Genomic DNA, 19,687 nt, shown 5'->3' on the forward strand with positions numbered 1-19,687 from the left:
TTCTTTATAATAGAAAAAGAACTAAAAATCCTCACAATCTTGGCAAATATATACTTAGTAGCTTATTAATTGTGCAGGAAAACTAAACATAAAGTAAATACCATAAGGAATTGCTGACTTTGGCACGGTGAAGCTCAAGGTCCTTGTGAGCTGCACAGTTAGACCATCTTGAAGGTGGGCATCCAGTGGAATCCTGCCTCCTAGCCCCACACTCCTGAAGGTGTCTTGTGGAAAAGATCAACCATGGAGAGCTGGAACCATTGTGGACTCTTTAGTTACTCACAGATGTAACGACAAAGGAATTTACGTTCTGGGCTCCTATTCTGTTCCCCATTTTGTTTCAAATACTCTTCCAACTCAGCATAATTCAAACAAGGTATTATTAACATTAGTCTTTTTCTTAAAATTAACAAACAAACATCCCACTGTCTTTTGTTTTGTTCTCCATATGTAGCTCTTGTAAGTCCGGACCTTGCTATGTATCCCAAGCTGGACTTAAACTTGCAATGATCTTCCTAACTCCTGAATGTACATGGGTTAAAAGAACTGAAGCCACAGAGGTAAGTTCGCTGGCTGATGGCCTCATGTCTCATTTCAGTTATTCAAGCCTTCTTTCTCTTTGTCCCCAATCCCTATATTCAGTCCAGCTCTTTAATGCATATATTGTCCTCTTAGCTGAGAACGATAAACCCAAACTACCCAACCACCAATCTGTAGTCCACATGTTTAAAAGCGGCCCCTCCCCCCACCCCAAGTAAATACACTTGGCTATCTGGGGGCAGGCTTCTCTAACAGCACACAGCCTTCTTCCTTCTGAAGCTCTGTCTTTGGCCCTAGGGTGACAAACAGCCCTTTTCACTTGTTCACTGTGGTTCTGGTTCCCTTTTCCTCTGGGACTGTTGAAGTCGGTAGGTGCTTCACTGTCAGCTCAGGGAGCCACAGAATAACACAGCTCTCTTTGTCTCTTCTCAGAACTGGTCTTTCTGTTCCTCAAGCTCTTCAGCTCTGCCTCTCCCCTTTCTCTTAGACTTTGGCAAGATTGTATGTACTTCACTATGTGACTCCCAGAGATCATGCCCCTGAGTGCTGCTGGGCTTACGGGTGTGAAGACTACCTCCCATCTTTCTCTCTCTCTCCTCCATTTCATTCCATTCTCTATTTCTACCTCCGAGGCTTTATTGTCATTACCACTTCTGAATAGGAACAGCAAAGTATCCTACTTGACACGAGTCTATTTCATTGTTGTTGTTGGTGGTGGTGGTGTAAATACTGAGATTCCAAAATATCTTCACTATCTACAGCTGTGCCTTACAGTTCTATTCTGGAGTCAACTGAGGGCTGTAGGACGGAATTGCCTGACTGACCAGATTTACAGAAGAGTAGGCACTGTTGTAACATGGACTGAAGATAACCCTGCAGGGAAAATAAAGAGCCCTCCAGGTTGGAAGAAACTTGTGGAGAACAGGGCGCTTGTAGCCCTGACCATTTCTCTCCCAGCCTGAAGTTCTTGGCAAACCCCATTGCCCCAGCAAGCTCAGAAATGGCAGTTCCCACCAACTCTTGTCCTTTGGTCTGTCTGCTCACCTTTACAGTCCTACAGCTACCTACGTTGGATTCAGGTAAGTCTCTGTTCTAGCCTTCTCTTTCTTGCACAGTTGGAAAGTTCCTATAAACATCTGTAATCCGGTTTGGCTCCTGGTGGAGACTTCCACCACAATCCAGTGAATTCAAAAGAAATCCACCTGGGAGATAGTGCAGACTTGGCAATTCCAGCACTAAGTGGGCAGAGGCAGATCTTTCTGAGGCCAAAGCCAGCTTGGTCTATACAGAGATAGCTGGGACATCCAGAGTTACATAGGGTGCCTAGTTGTTTTTCCTTTAAATCAAAGGAATTGGAACTCTGGGTGTGGTGGTGGTACACCTATAATGTTAGCACTTGAGAGTTGAGGGCAAGGGGATCAAGGAACTCAAGGCTACATAGTGAGCTGGAGGCCACCTTGGGATTTATGAGATCCAGTCTGAAAAGTAAACAGAACAAAAGGAATAGTAGCCAGCCCGAGTTCCTTAGTTTACAAGAAGTTTGGTCTGTAGGTCCTCCAGCCCATTCCATTGTCCCATCTGACCTTGTTTATTACAGCAGCTCCCTTCAATGTGACTGCACCTCAGGAGTCAGTGCTGGCCGTAGTGGGTTCAGATGCGGAGCTGACCTGTCGCTTTTCCCCAAACGCAAGCTCAGAGCAAATGGAGCTGCTGTGGTTTCGACAGACGAGGTCGCCAGCGGTACTTCTGTACCGGGCTGGCCAGGAGCAGGAGGGCGAGCAGATGACCGAGTACCACGGGAGGGCGACGCTGGTGACAGCCAGACTCCTAGACGGCCTCGCTACTCTGCGGATCCGAGGTGTCAGGGTCTCCGACCAGGGGCAATACCGGTGCTTTCTCAAAGACAACGACGACTCCGAGGAGGCCGCTGTGCATCTCAAAGTGGCTGGTGGGTACAGAGGGGATGCGTCGCCTCGTCACTCAGCGCAGAGACTCTTACTTTGGGAACCATTGTGTTCATTCTCCAAATTACTTTGAGTTTGAACAAGCGGGGCCGGCGCAGAGTGGGAGATGAGTGGGAAGGAACTCAGCTAAAAAAGCAGGATGTAGAGCGAGATGTCGTTCTTGTAGATACCTTATTCTAATTATCTTTAGCACTTTCCCCACTAGCACAGGATGATTCCGTCCAAGAAATACGTAACATTCTTAATTTAACTCAGTTTTTTGAGACAATATCTGCTGTATAATTCCGGACATCTTCCTGCTTCTACCACCACAGTACTGAGATTTCAGGTGTGCACCCCTGCATCTGGCTATTATATTCTTTTACAAGGTACACATAATTTACTGGACCAGTTCCAGTCAATTTGTATGCCAGTGTATGTTTTCACGTTTACGTAAGGCTGTGGTGAGCATCACACCCTAACAGAGTGTGGTCCGCTGCGAAAATTTTTTTTTTTTTAGGAATAAAAAATTTTAATTATTTTTTTTTAAAACTCAAAAGCAAACCGATGTCTAGATGCCACCTTCCAAAGGGTCTAGGAGGCCCTTCAACTGGGCATGCTGCTTCTGCAAAAGCTACTGTGGAGATGTGAATGAAGGAGCATTTTAGGGTCCCAGATAGCTAGTCTAACTATTGTTGTCATGTGCTGGTTTAACCCCCAAACCAGCACAAGAATGGTGGGACAGCAAGACCCCAACACGTCCCTCAGCATCGGACTGTCTCGGTGAGATCGTGGCACACCCACCCTGTGATACTTTGACACAGGAGGTTTTTATTTGGGATTTTATTTACCTTAGGAAATGGTATGACCACATATCCTCACCCTGTGGAGAGTGCGTTTTCACTAAAACTATAATTTTGTCATTTGGGTCTCTCCATTTATAACTGATGACACCGAGGAATGACCTCCTCATTGTTTAAAGGTACTGTTGTCGTGAAGGAAGAAAGGCACAAAATTTAGGCATAGTTACCTGAGGACTGCTAGACATAGCTGCACTGTCTAACCACAGTGTAGCAAGAAAGAAATGGGATACCACAGCCATGCGATCAATAATATAATAATATAATAATATTAATAATATTAATATTAATAAATAATAGATAGCCACATGAGACATTCTGGGAGACTTGGGAAGAAAGGAAAGCAGCAGCCACATGGTTACCCTCAGCTCAGCAGAGGGTTCTCATTAGTTACAGTGAGGGTCAGGCTCCTGTTGGTGGACACAGGGCAGAGCCCAGTTTGCAGCTGCTCCCTTCTCTAGCTGTTCATCTCTGTTCAGGCCCTGGGCCAGGTGTATGCCTTGCTTCTGGAGCCGCCAACCGCTGAGAAAATTCTTGATCCACCCCAAAATGGTTTTGCTCATATTACCCAAAGTCCCTCCTCCCTCTCTGAGATAATAAGGAAAGAATACACTGAGCTCTAATTTCCCTCCTTGCTAGTGATCCAAAGCAAACAAATCTCCCACTCCATTTTTCCTACTCTGAAACGAGAAAGAGCTAAATCCAGTAAGAATTTGCAACGAGGTAATGAGTGAAGAGAGAAGAGAAAAACATTTTGTTCATGGTAAAGCATCATATACTCATAAAATAATCTCTATATTTTAGACTAGTGTGCATAATACACAGATAATCCCTTCCGGTAGTTCTCGTTTATTTAGGTACTTAATTTGCTACTTTTGTGAAAGGAGCTGACACGTCTGTCTCAAAACTCCACAGCTTCAAGAAAGCTTTAACGTTTTTTCTCAGGTGCTAGAATCATTTGTATCGAACAAACCAACCTAAAAGAACAAAGTTCCCACACCGGGAGTCGAACCCGGGCCGCCTGGGTGAAAACCAGGAATCCTAACCGCTAGACCATGTGGGAGCTTCTACTCTCCTCCCCTTATCTCCTCTTCCCATGTACAGTATTACAGGCAAATGTTACACCTGCTCTTAATGTGCTGGGAAAGGAATCAACTTAATTGTACTCCTAGCTCAAAAATACATTGCCATGTTTTGCCATATATAATGTACCAAATATAACTCTCACGTCATTTTTAGGGAAGGGCATCTTACAATTATATAATGTATACATGTTTATATACATATAAACATATGTATATAATCACACACACACTTGTGTGTTTGTGTATGATATTTCAACTAGTGACACCCTGTATTTCCAGCAACTGGGATATACAGGCAGGAAGATTAGAAGTTCAAAATTCACCTTGGCTACTTAGAATCTCCATGTTGTTATTATCTTTTAATAAATGATGGCCATTTTCATAAAATACATACACACTAGCTTAAAATAGGAAGAACTGTAGAGGTGTTGTTTAAGGATACTTCTCTACAGCCCAGCATTTTTCTGTATCCTGTAGAACTGTGAAAGGGGAGAGGGGAGAAGGAAAAAGAGGGAGGAAAAGAGAGGGGAAAAAAGATTTAGACTAAATAAAAGAGAAAGGTAACTTTATGTTAACCTCGTTGTTGCTGAATTTCTGTTGCTGTTTGTTTTGGGTCAGGGTGTTACTATGTAGCTTTGGCTGCTGAAGCTTACTCTGCAGACCAGGCTGGCCTAGAACTCATAGAAAGCCACCTGCTTCAGCCTCGCCGGTGCTTAGACTAACATTCTCTTCTGTCTTAGAGATACGGTCTTGAACTCATTACATACATAGCAGAAGCTGGCCTTGAACTCCTGATTCTTCTCCCTCCACCTCTTAAGTGCTAAGATTACAGTGTGTGTCCCCTGTGTTGACTTTTGTTGGGGCATAATTCTGTGAGGAAAGATGAGGTTGAAACCATTTAAGAAAATTCTTGAGTCTGCATCCTAGGTAAAGGAAAGTTAAATTATTAACAACAAACCTCAAGGGGGAAAAACAAAACCAAACAAAATTCCAAACTCTGTTCTCAAGATTATAGTCTTGTGGGGAGTAGAGGTGTGACTCAGTTGGAAGAGTGCTTGCTTAGCATGCACAAAGCCCTGGGTGGGATCTCCAGCACTGTATAAAAATGGTTTCTGGTGGCACATGTCTGTAATACTAGCACTTGGGAGGTAGAAGCAAGAGGATCAGAAGTTCAAGGTCATCTTCAGTTGTTTGAGGCCATTCTGAGGTACATGATAATCTAAGAAGGAGAATACTTTCTCATCCATCCTAAAACGTTCTTACCATAGTCCTCTCATCCTCTAAATCATGTTATGTACTTCTAACCATAGAGGGCTTTCTTGACTTTAGAGCCACCTTTCAGCCATTGTTCTTGCTGTTCTTGATGGTTGGACAAGCACCTCTATGTCTACTCATCAGATTTTTCTTTGTGTTGAAGGGTGTGATCCCAGTAAGGCTCCATCTCTAATAATATATAAGATGTTGTTTTTATTAATACAGTCTTCATACAGAAGATTAGGATTAGAGGAATCCTACCTAGCCCCAGTCTACTTTTGCCTCCTCTCTGTCTTTCTCAAAGGAAGATTATCATGTTCCCAGGAAAGCATCCACTGAAAGATTAAGGTCAGTTTCTCTCTAATAGCTGTGGGCTCAGATCCTTACATCAGTATGAAGGTTCAAGAGAATGGAGACATGGAGCTGGAGTGCACCTCCTCTGGATGGTACCCAGAACCTCAGGTACAGTGGAGAACAGCCAACAGAGAGATGCTACCACCCACATCAGAGTCCAGGAATCCTGATACGGAAGGCTTGTTCACTGTGACAGCTTCTATGATGATCAGAGACAACTCCATAAAGAATATGTCCTGCTGCATTCAGAATATCCTCCTTGGCCAGGGGAAGGAAGTAGAGATCTCCTTACCAGGTCAGTGGAACTAGTGCTGTGTACTAATGGCGACAGAGACTCAGGGTAATATGACTTGGGACCCTGCTCAGAAGGGACATCGTGGTAAAATTGCCTACATCTTCCTCTACAACTCTTGCCTGCTGACTTGAGGAAGCCCTACTGACTTAATTAGAATAAAGATACTGAGAAGTGGGCTGTTTCTCTGTGATGTATGTAGTGCTTGTATGACATGCAGAAGGTCCTGGGTTCTTCCCCTAGGTCTGCACACACCACCACTAGACCAATCTCATTAAAATTCCAGAGATTTATTCCAGAGAAACAGGTGACAGAGAAGCTTTGCCTCTGGGGTCCTTCCTGATTCGACCCTTCTCCTTCAATAAGCAGGGAGACTAAACTATTTTTCTGATTTGACTGTGCCCTCCCTGAACCTCTCCTCCATTCCTTGTTCCACAATGGAGCTCTGTATAGATGGCCAAAGACCTCTAAGTTCCTCCTGGAAGCTTCATCATTTCCAGCTTATTACCTGTGGTTTAGGTTTACCAGGAATCATTCCTTGTTTATTGGTCAATAACTCCCATTCTGTCCTGCATGCAGCCAACTTCCTTTTTTACCTCAAGGACCTCATGGATGGCTAACAAGGGGTTTCTGTAAACTTTTATTTCACATGTTCTTACCCAAACTGGCTCTTCAGTGATTGCTTTGGCCCAGGGTCAAATCCTTCTGAAAAGCTTAGCACAAAGGAGCAATTCTTGCCATGGGAGGTGGGAGGCCACCAAGAGCACCAAGAGCATCTCTGTCCTTCTTTGGTACCAGGAGAGAACCTGAAATTATTCCGGTTCCCAACCAATACCCTTTTTGATTTGTTGTTTGTTTTTGTCTTATTTTGTCTTTTAGCTCCCTTCTTGCCAAGGCTGACTCCTTGGATAGTAGCCTTGGCTATTGTCATATTGGCCTTAGGGTTTCTCGCAATCGGGTCCATATTTTTCACTTGGAAACTATACAAGGAAAGATCTAGAGAGCGGAAGAAGGAATTTGGCTCTAAAGGTAAGTCACAGTGTCTGGAAGGGCTTTGTGTCACAGCTTCCAGGGAAGGTTGGATTCAGGCCTGTTTGAGTGACTTCCAACAGGAAGCGGCTGGATTTTAAAATTCTGAGGCTGGAGGGAATTATAAACCTTCTAAAGTCACAGGTACCTAATATGAAGAAAACGGCTCATGACCCCGGCAGAGTCAGAATCAGCTCAAACTGTCATTGTAAACCTAATATTCTTTCACAGTCTAGCTTTAAGTTCTCTGGACACTCTCTTTCCGTTTCCCAGGAAGAATTTTATCATTAAGATCTGGCCCTAAGGGCTGGAGAGATGGCTCAGTGGTTAAGAGCACTGACTGCTCTTCCAGAGATCCTGAGTTCAAATCCCAGCAACCACATGGTGGCTTGCAACCATCTATAAATAAAATAAATAAATCTTAAAAAAAAAAAAAATCTGGTCCTAAGTCCTAAGCCAGGAGAAACTTCCAGATGATTTCTTAGGAGTATTGTTTGTTTGTATTTATTTATTTTTATACTTTATTTTATTTTGCTGGCAGCATTTCTGTTCCTGATTTGCAGGCAGTGTTCCTATCACCAGGGCACCACAGATTAAAGAGTGTCCCTTTATGTGTTTCTCCTTCTGGTTTTCCTCCTTCCTCTCTCCCATTTTAAAAAAGCCTTTTTGTTTTTGTTTTTGTTTTTGTTTTCCAGAGAGGCTTCTGGAAGAACTCAGTAAGTGGCCTTCTTCTTTTTGAGTCACAAGATTTTTTCTTTTCTACCTGTTAACCCTCTACTGATGGTCTCTCTCTCTCTCTCTCTCTTTTTTTTTTTTTTTTTTTTTTTACACTTCAGGATGCAAAAAGACTGCCCTTCATGAAGGTCAGTGGTTCTGAGCTCCTCACTGTCTCTGAAGCCCTACCCTGGGAGTCAAAGACCTGTGAGGCTTGAATGCAAAAACAGTCCTATGACCTCCACAGTAATAGGATAGAAACAGGGAAGGTGACAGTGAATGGTCTCAGCGCTTTTGGTCTGGAGACCACCGATGATGGCTAGCAGAAAAGCTCCTTTGACAATACCCCTGATGATATTTAAATCATTCTGTAGCTTCCAGTAAGAGATGGGGCTGGACAGGACAGCTAATGAGCAGCCTGATAGCTCCCTGCTACATGTAGGGACTCCTACTACAGCTCCCCTACAGCTCTAGAGCTCTTCTATGTCTCTGGGAAGGAGGGATAGGTCTAGTAGTCCTGATACCCGACAGGCTGATGCAGTCTCTCTTTGCCTCCAGTTGATGTGACTCTGGATCCAGACACAGCTCACCCCCACCTCTTCCTGTATGAAGATTCAAAGTCGGTTCGATTGGAAGATTCACGTCAGATCCTGCCTGATAGACCAGAGAGATTTGACTCCTGGCCCTGCGTGTTGGGCCGTGAGACCTTTACTTCAGGGAGACATTATTGGGAGGTGGAGGTGGGAGATAGAACTGATTGGGCCATTGGTGTGTGTAGGGAGAATGTGGTGAAGAAAGGGTTTGACCCCATGACTCCTGATAATGGGTTCTGGGCTGTGGAGTTGTATGGAAATGGGTACTGGGCCCTCACCCCACTCCGGACCCCTCTCCGGTTGGCAGGACCCCCTCGCCGAGTTGGGGTTTTTTTGGACTATGAATTAGGAGACATTTCCTTCTACAACATGAGTGATGGATCTCTTATCTATGCTTTCCCTAGCATCTCTTTCTCTGGTCCCCTCCGTCCCTTCTTTTGTCTGTGGTCCTGTGGTAAAAAGCCCCTAACCATCTGTCCAACCGCCAATGTGCCTGAGAAAATCACAGTCATTGCTAATGTCCAGGACAACATTCCCTTGTCCCCTCTGGGGGAAGGCTCTACTTCAGGAGACAAAGATAGTCTCCATTCTAAACTGATACCTTTCTCACCTAGCCAAGCAGCACCTTAACAAATATTCCAGCTTCACAAGTTTGCCTTCCTTTGACTACTCCTTAATGCCCTGAAGCTTTAGCTGCCAGCTTCCTTCAGTCCTGTTTCTTTCTTCCTGTTGGATGGAGATTAATTCACATTGGGAAGGTGGTATCTTGCTGCCAGACAAGGCAGGAAGAAGGGCTATCCTAGTTTGTTTCTGTACTAACATTGAGGAGGTAGAGAGCTGATTCCTAAACTATTTCTGGTGCTCATAGTCCTTCAGGCCAGAGCCTATATAGGAGGACTTGGTACAATCACCTGAGGGACCAAGAGGCAACCAAGAGGTTGGTATGGAATTGTGGCAGAGACATCAGGAAAAGGGGTATGTGGGACAACAGGTTTTAGGCAAGGGAGAACAAAACCAAACCACAGGATGCTAAAAAAGGAAGAGCTTGGCCTAAAATCCTATAAAGGGACTTAGAGGAGATGTGACAGGCAAATGAAGTGAATTTGGTCCAACTAGATACACTTATCCTATCCCTAGGATTTTTCAGTTATATCCCATTTTTTTGTTAATTAAAAATTTTGACAGCTTCATACATGTATATAATGCATTCTAATTACTCTCACTTTCCTTTATTTCCTCCCCTTCCTTCCCCTCCCTTCATCAACACCCCCTTCTGACTTCAAACCTGACCCACTGAGTTTAATGGGCTCTCCTTTGAGCTCTAGAGAGCAGATGTCACTGAATACAATGATTTCCCCTCTCCTACAGTCAATCAGCAGCCAAAGTTCAGCCACATGAGCCCCTCCCCTATCAAGGCTAACTGTTGACAGGGCCAGTTTTAGCACCTGTGAGATTACAAGATTACAAGAGCCCAGAAGAGAGAGTTGCTCAGCCATTCTCCCTCCCCTCTGGCTTTTATGGTCTTTTGTCCTCTTTTTAGGATGTCTCTGAACACTGTATCTTAAGTTTTCTATGTCACGTTCTATAGGGTGGAGGAGACTGGCCTCTGCTTGTTTGAGAGCACTGTAAGCAAGCTAGCAAGAGACAGAGATGAGGGGAGATGAATGGGGCCAGAGAACCAGGGCTATAGTAGAGGAGAAAATTTTAAACAAACCCTCCAGGTTACGGGTGTTAGGTCCTGCTCTTCTTCTTTTTTTTTTTTGGGGGGAGGGGTTCTTTTTTTTTTCCGAAGCTGGGGACCGAACCCAGGGCCTTGCACTTCCTAGGCAAGCGCTCTACCACTGAGCTAAATCCCCAACCCCAGGTCCTGTTCTTCTTTATATGTCCTCCTCTTTCTTGACTTCCCTGAAGGTCAATCCAACCTCACATTATTGACTCCACTAGAAAGGTGTGTGTGTGTGTGTGCGCGCGCGTGGTGTGTATGGTGCATGTGTGTGTGTGTGTGTGGTGTGTGGTGTGTATGGTGTGTGTGTGGTGTGTGGTGTGTGGTGTGTATGGTGTGTGTGTGGTGTGTGATGTGTATGGTGTGTGGTATGTGGTGTGTATGGTGTGTGTGTGTGTGGTATGTGGTGTGTATGGTGTGTGGTATGTGTATGTGGTGTGTGGTATGTGGTGTGTGGTATGTGGTGTGTGTGGTGTGTGGTGTGTATGGTATGTGTGGTGTGTGGTGTGTATGGTATGTGTGTGTGTGTGTGTGGTGTGGTATGTGTGTGGTGTGTGTGTGTGTGTGTGTGTGTGTGTGTGTGTGTTTTAAGATGGAGGTTTACTATATAGCTTAGACTGGCTTTGAATTCCTGATCCTCCTGCCTCTACCTTCCAAGTGCTGGCAACAACCATCTCCACCACACTAGCTTTCATTCGGCATGCTTAGGTAGCATTGCTGTTTTATCAGGAGCTGCATGCTCCCTCAGCCCTCACTGCAATGTTTAACACCTCACAGACACCTTCATTCCCTCCCACTGCCATCCTGTTCCACACTGTGCCATTGTTCAATGCAGCCTACCCAGGTACCCTGCATTCTGTTTTGCCTTAGAGTCCCCAAAGTTGTACCATGATGCTCGACACAGCTGGACAGTTTGTCCCTATTTGTGTGTGTTCCAATGTCCTCCTGTTTGTATGGGACTTGTTTTGTCAATGCCTGTGTGTGTATCCAAGCTCTTCCACTTCTATTGTATTTTCCTGGCTTCTAGAATGTTACTGAATAAAGAAAGAGAAAGAAATGTGTGTCTGTTTGCCGAGGCAGCCCCTGAACTTTTCTTTCTTTATCCCAATAAGAGGGACTGGATTAAACTGAAACAGGAATGAATGATGTCTGGGAATGTGCTGTTACAACAGTGTTGTTCTATATGGTCCCGGGCCTAGCTAGCTGGGCCTGGGAGATTTACCAGAACAGGCAGAGATGGGAGCTACTCATGATGATCAAACTGCCTTCAAAATGGCCACCATGCTGATGGTTCCCTGCCCTCAGCCTTGTTTCAAAGGCAGCTTCATTTCTATCCCTACTAAGGTAACATTGTTGGTGAGTAAATCCCACCATGTTGCCAGAGGTGCCAAGAGGGACAGCTGCACAATAGAGTTCTTGCCTGCCTTGCACCAGTCCTGAGTTCCATCCCTAACACTGCTTCTGCCTCACACATGACTTTTGACAATTAAGTCTCCAAAACACATGAAAATTGGAAGGCACATTCAAACCGCAGCAGGCCTTTCCTCTATCACCTCATAGGTCCCCAGCACCCAGTGTCTTCCTTCTCTTTTTTATCTCAAACACTAGCCACCCTAATACAGCTTATCTTATATTAAACTCCTAGGAGAAGAGTACAATTTATCTTTGATTTAAGAGGATTAATTTAATTGAGAATGGTGACACACGTCTGTATTCCCCAGAATTGAGAAGACAGAGGCAGGAGAATTGTCACATATTTGAAGCTGGCTTGGACTATATGTCAGTTCTAGGTCGACCTAGGCTATATAGTAACATCCTATCTCAGTAAATAAATACGTATGTTCATTTTATTCAAAGACTTTATTTGTAGAAATCCACAGGAAATATAATCAAAACATCCTTTCAAAAATGCTTTGGAGGGTTGGTGAGATAACTTACCAGATAGAGACACTTGCCAAGCATGATGAACTGAGTTCAATCCCAGAGACCCACATGATGGAATGAATTGTCCTCTGCTATCCACATGCTCATCATAGAACATGCTCACCCATACACATATACACATACGCATGCTTAATAGGTTAAATGCCTAGGAAAGGTAGGCAATCGCATCACTGTGTTTAATGTGTGATGTGTATCACAATATGTATCTGTAAACCTTCACAGAAAATATATGGGCCAGTAACTCTGAGATTAGAAAGAAAAGGGATCACAGAACTGGGCACAGTGAGGCATGCTCATAATCTCAGCACTCTGGAGTTGGAGCTAGGAGGACCACAAGTTCAATGCCCACCTGAGCTACAAAGTAAGTTTTAAAGCACTAGCATAAAAGGGGAGGGGATTCTTTCAGATTTCAACCAGCTCTGTCTCTGCTTCCCTTCTCCATTGTCTTCAAGGAAAAATGGGAGCACTGAACAGGCATTAGAGTCTTAGGGAACACCATGAACTGCTTGCCTGTGTTCTAGTTTTAACCTCTGTAGGTCACACCCTTAGTGATGAAGAGGTTTATTCTCCAACAAAGGCACTTTATTTTTACAGTAACGGCAGCCTTTAAAAAGAACTGGAGATGGGCGTGAGGGCACACACCTGTAATTCCAGTATTTGGGAGAGGAAAGCAGGAGGATCAAGAGTCCACCATCCTTCTCAGCTACTGCTGTAGTTTAAATCCAGCCTGCATTGTCGGAAACCTTGTTTCAAAACAAAACTAAAAGCAGGACCAGAGTCCTGTTCCATACAGTCTTGAACATTGTTACAAATGTTTTTGCTACCCCCCTTATCCTTAAAAAAAGATTCAGGCTCTCAATAAAACTTAACCCTAAAACCATGCTCTCAAATCCGGATGCACATGGAGTTTCTGCGAGTAATGAGGGCCCCTTAAAAACTCAAACAAGTTCCAGGACTGCCGGAGTGACATAAAGAGATGATGATGATGATGAATTTTAAAATTCTGTATTAGGTAACACTCCTAGACTTCCCTGATTTAATTGATCAGGGAAGAATCTCTCTCCTAGAGGGTTATCAAAAGCATTTCCAATGAGTTTTTCTTACTTTTTGCTAATATTGGGGGGGAGGTGTTTCTCTAAAAATTATAAAATATTATTATAGTAATATTTTGTTTAACTCAAATAGTACTCGAGGACACAGTGCCTCACAATCGTGTGGAGGGCCTGTTAAATACACAGTGTAGGGCATTATCCCCTAAACTCACTTAAAATTGAAAGTCAGGATAATATTTATGGTGTGCAAAATATTTGGATGTATATTGTGGAAAAGCTAAATGAAGTTACAAACTACACCTGTTACCTCACATACTTTTGTTTTGTGGTGAGAACCTTTAAAAATTTTCAGCAATTGTCAAGTATGTGATACACTGTTATTAACTATAATCTTGTTTTAAACAGCAAAACTTAAGATTTAGCATCTATCTAGATATCTAGAGCTTGGAAAGTTTAGTCACAGTCTCAGGGGATTAAGCAGTGTTTAATCAATGAAATTTAAACGCTAGAAACTGTCTAGAAATAAGGAAAAGAAAGAAAGGAAAAAGAAGGAGGAGGCGGAGGAAAAAGGAGGAGAAGAAGGAGGAGGAGAAGAAGGAGAAGAAAGAAAGAAAGAAAGAAAGAAAGAAAGAAAGAAAGAAAGAAAGAAAGAAAGAAAGAAAGAAAGAAAGAAAGAGAAAGAAAGAAAGAGACAAAGAAAGAAGGAAACAAAGAAAGAAAGAAACAAAGAAAGAAAGAAGGAAAAGTAGTTTCTAGATTAGACTCAGTGATACAAGCCTGTGAGCCCAGTGCTCCGAAGCTGAGGCCGGCTTGGGCAGCAAAATGAAATGCTTAGGTCTCAAAAACTAAAACCAAGGGTGATGGTAGAGTTGGGCAGAACAGTTTCTAAAGCCCACAAAGCCAGAGCGATTTGTCTGCGGTTCTTTCGCTGACTGGATCTAAGGCAGACTGAAAACAAAGCTCCAGTTCCTTTGACTTCCAGTGAGATTCCAGGGACACTGTACCGCCTGAAGGCTGAGACTCAACATCAACAACAACACATTTAAAAATTCTGACTTCAGGTTACACTTGATTTGCATTTGAAAAATCCGTTGTTGTCGAGGATTGCTAGAATGTGCGTTGGGCGGGTTTAGAAGGAAAACAGTTTCTGGTTTTCAGTTTTGTTTTTGTCCCGAAGAAGAAGCTTTTGCTTTTGGCCAGTGCACCCACTGGTGTGCTTGAGGGGATGTCACCTTCCCGAGGGGTCCTGGATGAGCGGTGTGACCAGCGGGTGAGCAGTGACCAGCGGGTGAGCACTGGGGAGCTTCCGCTGAGGACCCGGAGCAGACACGGCTGCAGTCCGGACCGCGTTCCCCGCCGCTCAGAAGGCGAAGGATTCCGAGTTTTATTGTTAGTCGCCGCCGAAGGCAGTTCACTTAGATGCAGAGACTGTTAATTTGTGAGTGAAAAGTTCTTAAATCTTGAGTAAAAGCAAGAGTGCAGAGAGTATAATTTTAAGGTAGAAGTAAGAGCAGGTAGCCATGTTCCTTTGTGGGTCAGGATGGCCGAGCGGTCTAAGGCGCTGCGTTCAGGTCGCAGTCTCCCCTGGAGGCGTGGGTTCGAATCCCACTCCTGACAGCTGTCATTTTCTAAAAACCTAATTACTTTACAGTCTACAGAAACTTTTTCCTTTTCCTTCTTCAGTAAACAATTTTTCTTTCTCATTCTATCTATACAGTGGAACACCGAGTACTTACAAAATAGCTTGAAAAGTAGAGATTTTAGTATTTTCTTTCGTCTCTCCTTGTCTGTTAACATAAAAATTTAGATGAATGTTAACTCTTTTTTTTTTTTTTTTATGAATACAGCTCTATTTTAATCATAATGTTTACATCATTAGTGTAAGGTGTCATAATTTTGGGATGGATAGAAACAATATCTGGATAATTTTTAAAAATTCCTGTCTACATTGTATCTCAGAAAAACCACTAGTTAATGTTGAAAATTGGCTGTAAGAAAAGATATTAGGGTGTAATTAAATGCAGGGAACTCAGGGTAAATAGCTTTCCTGTAAACAGCTCCCCTGTACACATACATTCTGTCAACTTTATATCCCTTCCTAGGCAATGCTTATGTCCAGTGTAACATTGACTTATTCTGACAATGAGATTAAGCTTTTCTGGAACATACAATCAGCAAAATGCTGTTATGTAGATCTTTGTGTTATTTGCCTCCTCTTGCCTCAAAAACAAAGACCCATATTCAGGATGAGTGATCCTCTCATTCTTATTTTTTTTTAATTTTTTTTTTTTATTAACTTGAGTATTTCTTATTTACATTTCGAATGTTATTCCCTTTCCCGGTTTCCGGGCAAACATCCCCCCTAATCCCCCCTCCCCTTCTTTATGGGTGTTCCCCTCCCCATCCTCCCCCCATTGCCGCCCTCCCCCCAACAATCACGTTCACTGGGGGTTCAGTCTTAGCAGGACCAAGGCCTTCCCCTTCCACTGGTGCTCTTACTAGGATATTCAATGCTACCTATGAGGTCAGAGTCCAGGGTCAGTCCATGTATAGTCTTTAGGTAGTGGCTTAGTCCCTGGAAGCTCTGGTTGCTTGGCATTGTTGTTCATAAGGGGTCTCGAGCCCCTCAAGCTCTTCCAGTTCTTTCTCTGATTCCTTCAACGGGGGTCCTATTCTCAGTTCAGTGGTTTGCTGCTGGCATTCGCCTATGTATTTGCTGTATTCTGGCTGTGTCTCTCAGGAGCGATCTACATCCGGTTCCTGTCGGCCTGCACTTCTTTGCTTCATCCATTGAATGTTAACTCTTAATTCATGGCTCATTGTTGTCACTGATGTCTGCTAAGCCATCTCATTGGTCTGGATTTTTATAAAAAAGGATTCTGGTTTTGTATGTACTTAAACTAGTTAAGATCTTCCAAAGATACAGAACTGGAGTGTGTGCTGTGTGTGTGTGTGTGTGTGTGTTCATGTGCTCGTGAGTGCATACTTGTGTGTGTGTCTATCTTCTATCTACCTACCTACCTACCTACCTATCATCTACTTGTATACAAGAAAACAGAGAGAAATACAAATACACAGAGAGGTTTATCATGAAGACATAGCTCACAATTATCGAGGCTGAGAACTATCATGACCTTCTGTTTGTAAGCTGGAAAACAAGGAAGGCAAGTGTTCCGTCCAGTTATGAAGAACTGAAAATCCAGACAGCAGATGCTAATAAAATCAGTCAGATCATGAAGCTACCTACTTAACCCCAACCTACCACACCATCCCCACGTGTAGGCCAAGACTGGATCAAGCCTATCGCATTAGGGATGGCAATATACTTAGTTCAGTTATGTAGGTCCTACTAATCTGGAGAATCAACTGGCTGTCAATTTGACGTTTTAAATTAACCATCACACTATTGATGGTCAGACACGGGCTTGTTTGTAGGGACACAAGAGAACAGGACAGGTTTGGACCCAGCTCGGGGAGTGAACAGACTTACAAAGACATGACCTGTAAACTTACCAGAAGTGAAGAAAGGGAGATCAGAGGTTCAAGGTCATCCTCAGCTAGGCCAAGCCAGACCTTGTACATCCCTCAGAAGGCTGAGGCAAGCCCGTTGTTACTAGATACTACAGCCAGACAAAGTCAAACAGAAATCTTAAAAAGAACCTCTAAGAAAATAATTTAATTTGGATATTTGGACATAAAGACAGTTCTAGTTAGCTTTCTGTTGCTCTGATAAAATACCATGGTCATGGTGAGGAAAGGTTTATTTCAGTTTACAGATTACAATTCATCATCAAGGGAAATCAGGACCTGAACCTGAAGGCAGAAGCTGAAGCAGAGGCCATGGATGAAGGATGACTACTACCTTGCTCCCCAAAACATCTACCCAGGGTGGCTCTGCCTATAATGTGATGGGCATATCAATCATTAATCAATCATGCCCACAGTTCAGTCTGATGGAGGCAATTCTTTTTTTTTTTTTTTTTTCTTTTTCTCTTCTTTTTTTCAGAGCTGGGGACTGAACCCAGGGCCTTGCGCTTGCTAGACAAGCGCTCTACCACTGAGCTAAATCCCCAAACCCGGAGGCAATTCTTTAGTTGAGGTTCCTAGTTTGTATCAAATTTGCAAAAACTAATAATTGCAAAACCAAAAATGTAAATCAAGACACCCAAACACAGGTCAGAGTGGTTCTTGGTAAATTTGAGGATAAATGAAGCGTTGGTAGTTTTATTATGACAAATAAATACATATGGGTTGTTATAAAAGTTAATTGTCACTTCTACTGTATGAACTAACGTTCCCACAAAAAAAGTCATGTATTTGTGTTGAAGATTATGATTAGTCCTCTATGGTTTGGGCAGTTGGCATGTTAAAGATCAAGAACCAAAATGATCTTGAGCTATCTTTAAGTCCCCTTAATAGCCATCCATCAACCAGTTTCTGTATTGACTACTGAACGTATTAACTTAGGAAAGGATTGCCTTTCATTGATCGGGAAGCTAAGATTGTCATCATATAGTATTTGAAATCTATGGCAGAGATGCCCCACCCACTTTGATATGATCTGTTTGCCCAATATCTACACCAAGGTATCTGTGGTAAGCACATGGGTTAATGACTTTTGTTGTTGCTGTTCTGTGACTATAAAACATCCATTCAAAATGGAATGTGCTAATCAGAGAATTCCTGCTCCGAGGCCACGGCCACTCGTAATCTGCTCACAATAGACTATCTTGTATTCCTTTTGGAGAAAGAACATTGCTTATGTCAGATGCCTGAAGGAACCTTGCTGTGATTGACTGAAGTAATTGGGTGAAGATCAGAATTGGCAGGCAGTCTTATGAGCAGATGCTTAGAGATCAACAAAAACAAAACAAACAAACGAACAAACAAACAAACAAAAACACCGATTGTACTGTTAAAGAGCAGGCAGGCTATTTGGATGAAGTGGTCAAGTAGGGGAACACCTGGAAGAACCTTTTGTGATTTTAACACCCCGTGCCTTTGATCTTTTTTATTAGACCCGCCATATAGAAGTGGTACCTTAGTGCTTAGTTTCTGCGTGTGGTATGATGCAGATGAGGCAGGTTCGGTAAGAAAAGGGGACATCGATATGCTGTCACTGGAGGATATGGAGAAAGGGAGTTTGTGGACAGAGAGGAAAAATCTAGTGAATCAGTGAATCTGCCTTCTCAGTGCAACTATCTCCTAAGCTGTTCCTCAGAGCATCAGAATTCTTTTGTTTCCACAAAAGCCATAAAACCAGGCTTGGCACTCATTCTGTGGATCTAGGGAAGTGAATAGGGGGTTGGTGCCTTGAGTTTCTATTACCTGGTCTCGGTGAGAACACTCAGCTGAGAGTAAAAGCGACATTTTTTTCCAGACTTCTTAATTTCCTTGTATTTCAGAATTTGGAGGAAGATTCCTCACTGCTGAGTTGTCTTCTAGTCTCTGTGTTCCAGTCTCTGTGACAGGATGTTGCCCTGGATAGGTTTTCAGATGTTTTCGCCCCCAAATAGCTGAGCATCATAGAACTTTAAAATAAATTACGGCTTGTTCTATCTGGTTGTCAGAGGTGTTGCAGGGCTTTCCACAACAGATTTACTAGTAATTTCAAAAACAGTTTAAAAAATAAATAAGTAAAAGAAACAAACTAGTGGGGGTAGATGGTGAGAGTACATCTATTCAAGAATTCCTGAGAAAGAAAATCAAATAACCAGAGGTGCTAAAGTTCTTGAATTGTGTTTATTGTGTGTTTTCCCTGATAATTTTTGTGTTTGCTAGGGGGAAAGGTATTACGTGGAACGTTAAATGAACACTAAGAAATGCATATATTTGTTCTTAATTAATTAACCCTAGTTTTTATTATTTATCTACTTATTTAGTTTTTTAAATTAAAACCAACTTTCTAATTTGAGTAAATACTTTGGTGATGGGTGGGCAGTGCAGGACGACCACTTTGAAGTTAGTCTTGAACTGCAGCAACGAGTAGCAGAAAAAAAAAACACAAAAAGGCCCCGCTGGGATTCGAACCCAGGATCTCCTGTTTACTAGACAGGCGCTTTAACCAGCTAAGCCACGGAGCCGGCACGCTTTCTGCGGTTCAAATCAACAAAGAAAAGGAATGAACATTATATTTGTTGGGAAGATGACCCAGGCAAGTCTCCAAATTTAAAAATGCTCTCTCGGCTTCGCTCCAAAGACCTAACAAACCACCGCTCAACTGGAAAACTGAGTCCTGGTCCCGCTGGGCGGGAAAATAACTAGTGCAGGCTGGATGCGCTAGAAGGAAGCTACCCCGTAGGGC

At 43.1% G+C, this 19,687-nt stretch overlaps 1 protein-coding gene and 3 non-coding genes across 4 annotated transcripts; 2 read left to right on the plus strand and 2 right to left on the minus strand.

Moving 5' to 3' along the window:
• The first annotated feature begins 786 nt into the window (after positions 1 to 786).
• On the plus strand, positions 787 to 11,434 carry Btn1a1 (butyrophilin, subfamily 1, member A1). The gene is given in 8 exon segments (NM_001170337.3): positions 787 to 908; positions 1,498 to 1,619; positions 2,138 to 2,488; positions 6,050 to 6,331; positions 7,208 to 7,357; positions 8,053 to 8,073; positions 8,194 to 8,220; positions 8,630 to 11,434. Coding segments are annotated over 7 exon segments (1,575 nt in total). The 5' UTR covers positions 787 to 908; positions 1,498 to 1,540; the 3' UTR covers positions 9,295 to 11,434.
• On the minus strand, positions 4,335 to 4,406 carry Trnae-uuc10 (transfer RNA glutamic acid (anticodon UUC) 10). Its single transcript has one exon. It is a non-coding gene; the product is annotated as a tRNA-Glu (tRNA).
• Positions 11,435 to 14,917: 3,483 nt separating the features above from the next.
• On the plus strand, positions 14,918 to 15,000 carry Trnal-cag9 (transfer RNA leucine (anticodon CAG) 9). Its single transcript has one exon. It is a non-coding gene; the product is annotated as a tRNA-Leu (tRNA).
• A 4,392-nt stretch (positions 15,001 to 19,392) lies between these two features.
• Trnat-agu5 (transfer RNA threonine (anticodon AGU) 5) lies at positions 19,393 to 19,466 on the minus strand. Its single transcript has one exon. It is a non-coding gene; the product is annotated as a tRNA-Thr (tRNA).
• Positions 19,467 to 19,687: the final 221 nt, after the last annotated feature.

The sequence above is a fragment of the Rattus norvegicus genome, chromosome 17 (genome assembly GCF_021556685.1).
Source record: "Rattus norvegicus strain SHRSP/BbbUtx chromosome 17, alternate assembly SHRSP_T2T, whole genome shotgun sequence".
NCBI classification, from domain to species: Eukaryota; Metazoa; Chordata; class Mammalia; order Rodentia; family Muridae; genus Rattus; species Rattus norvegicus.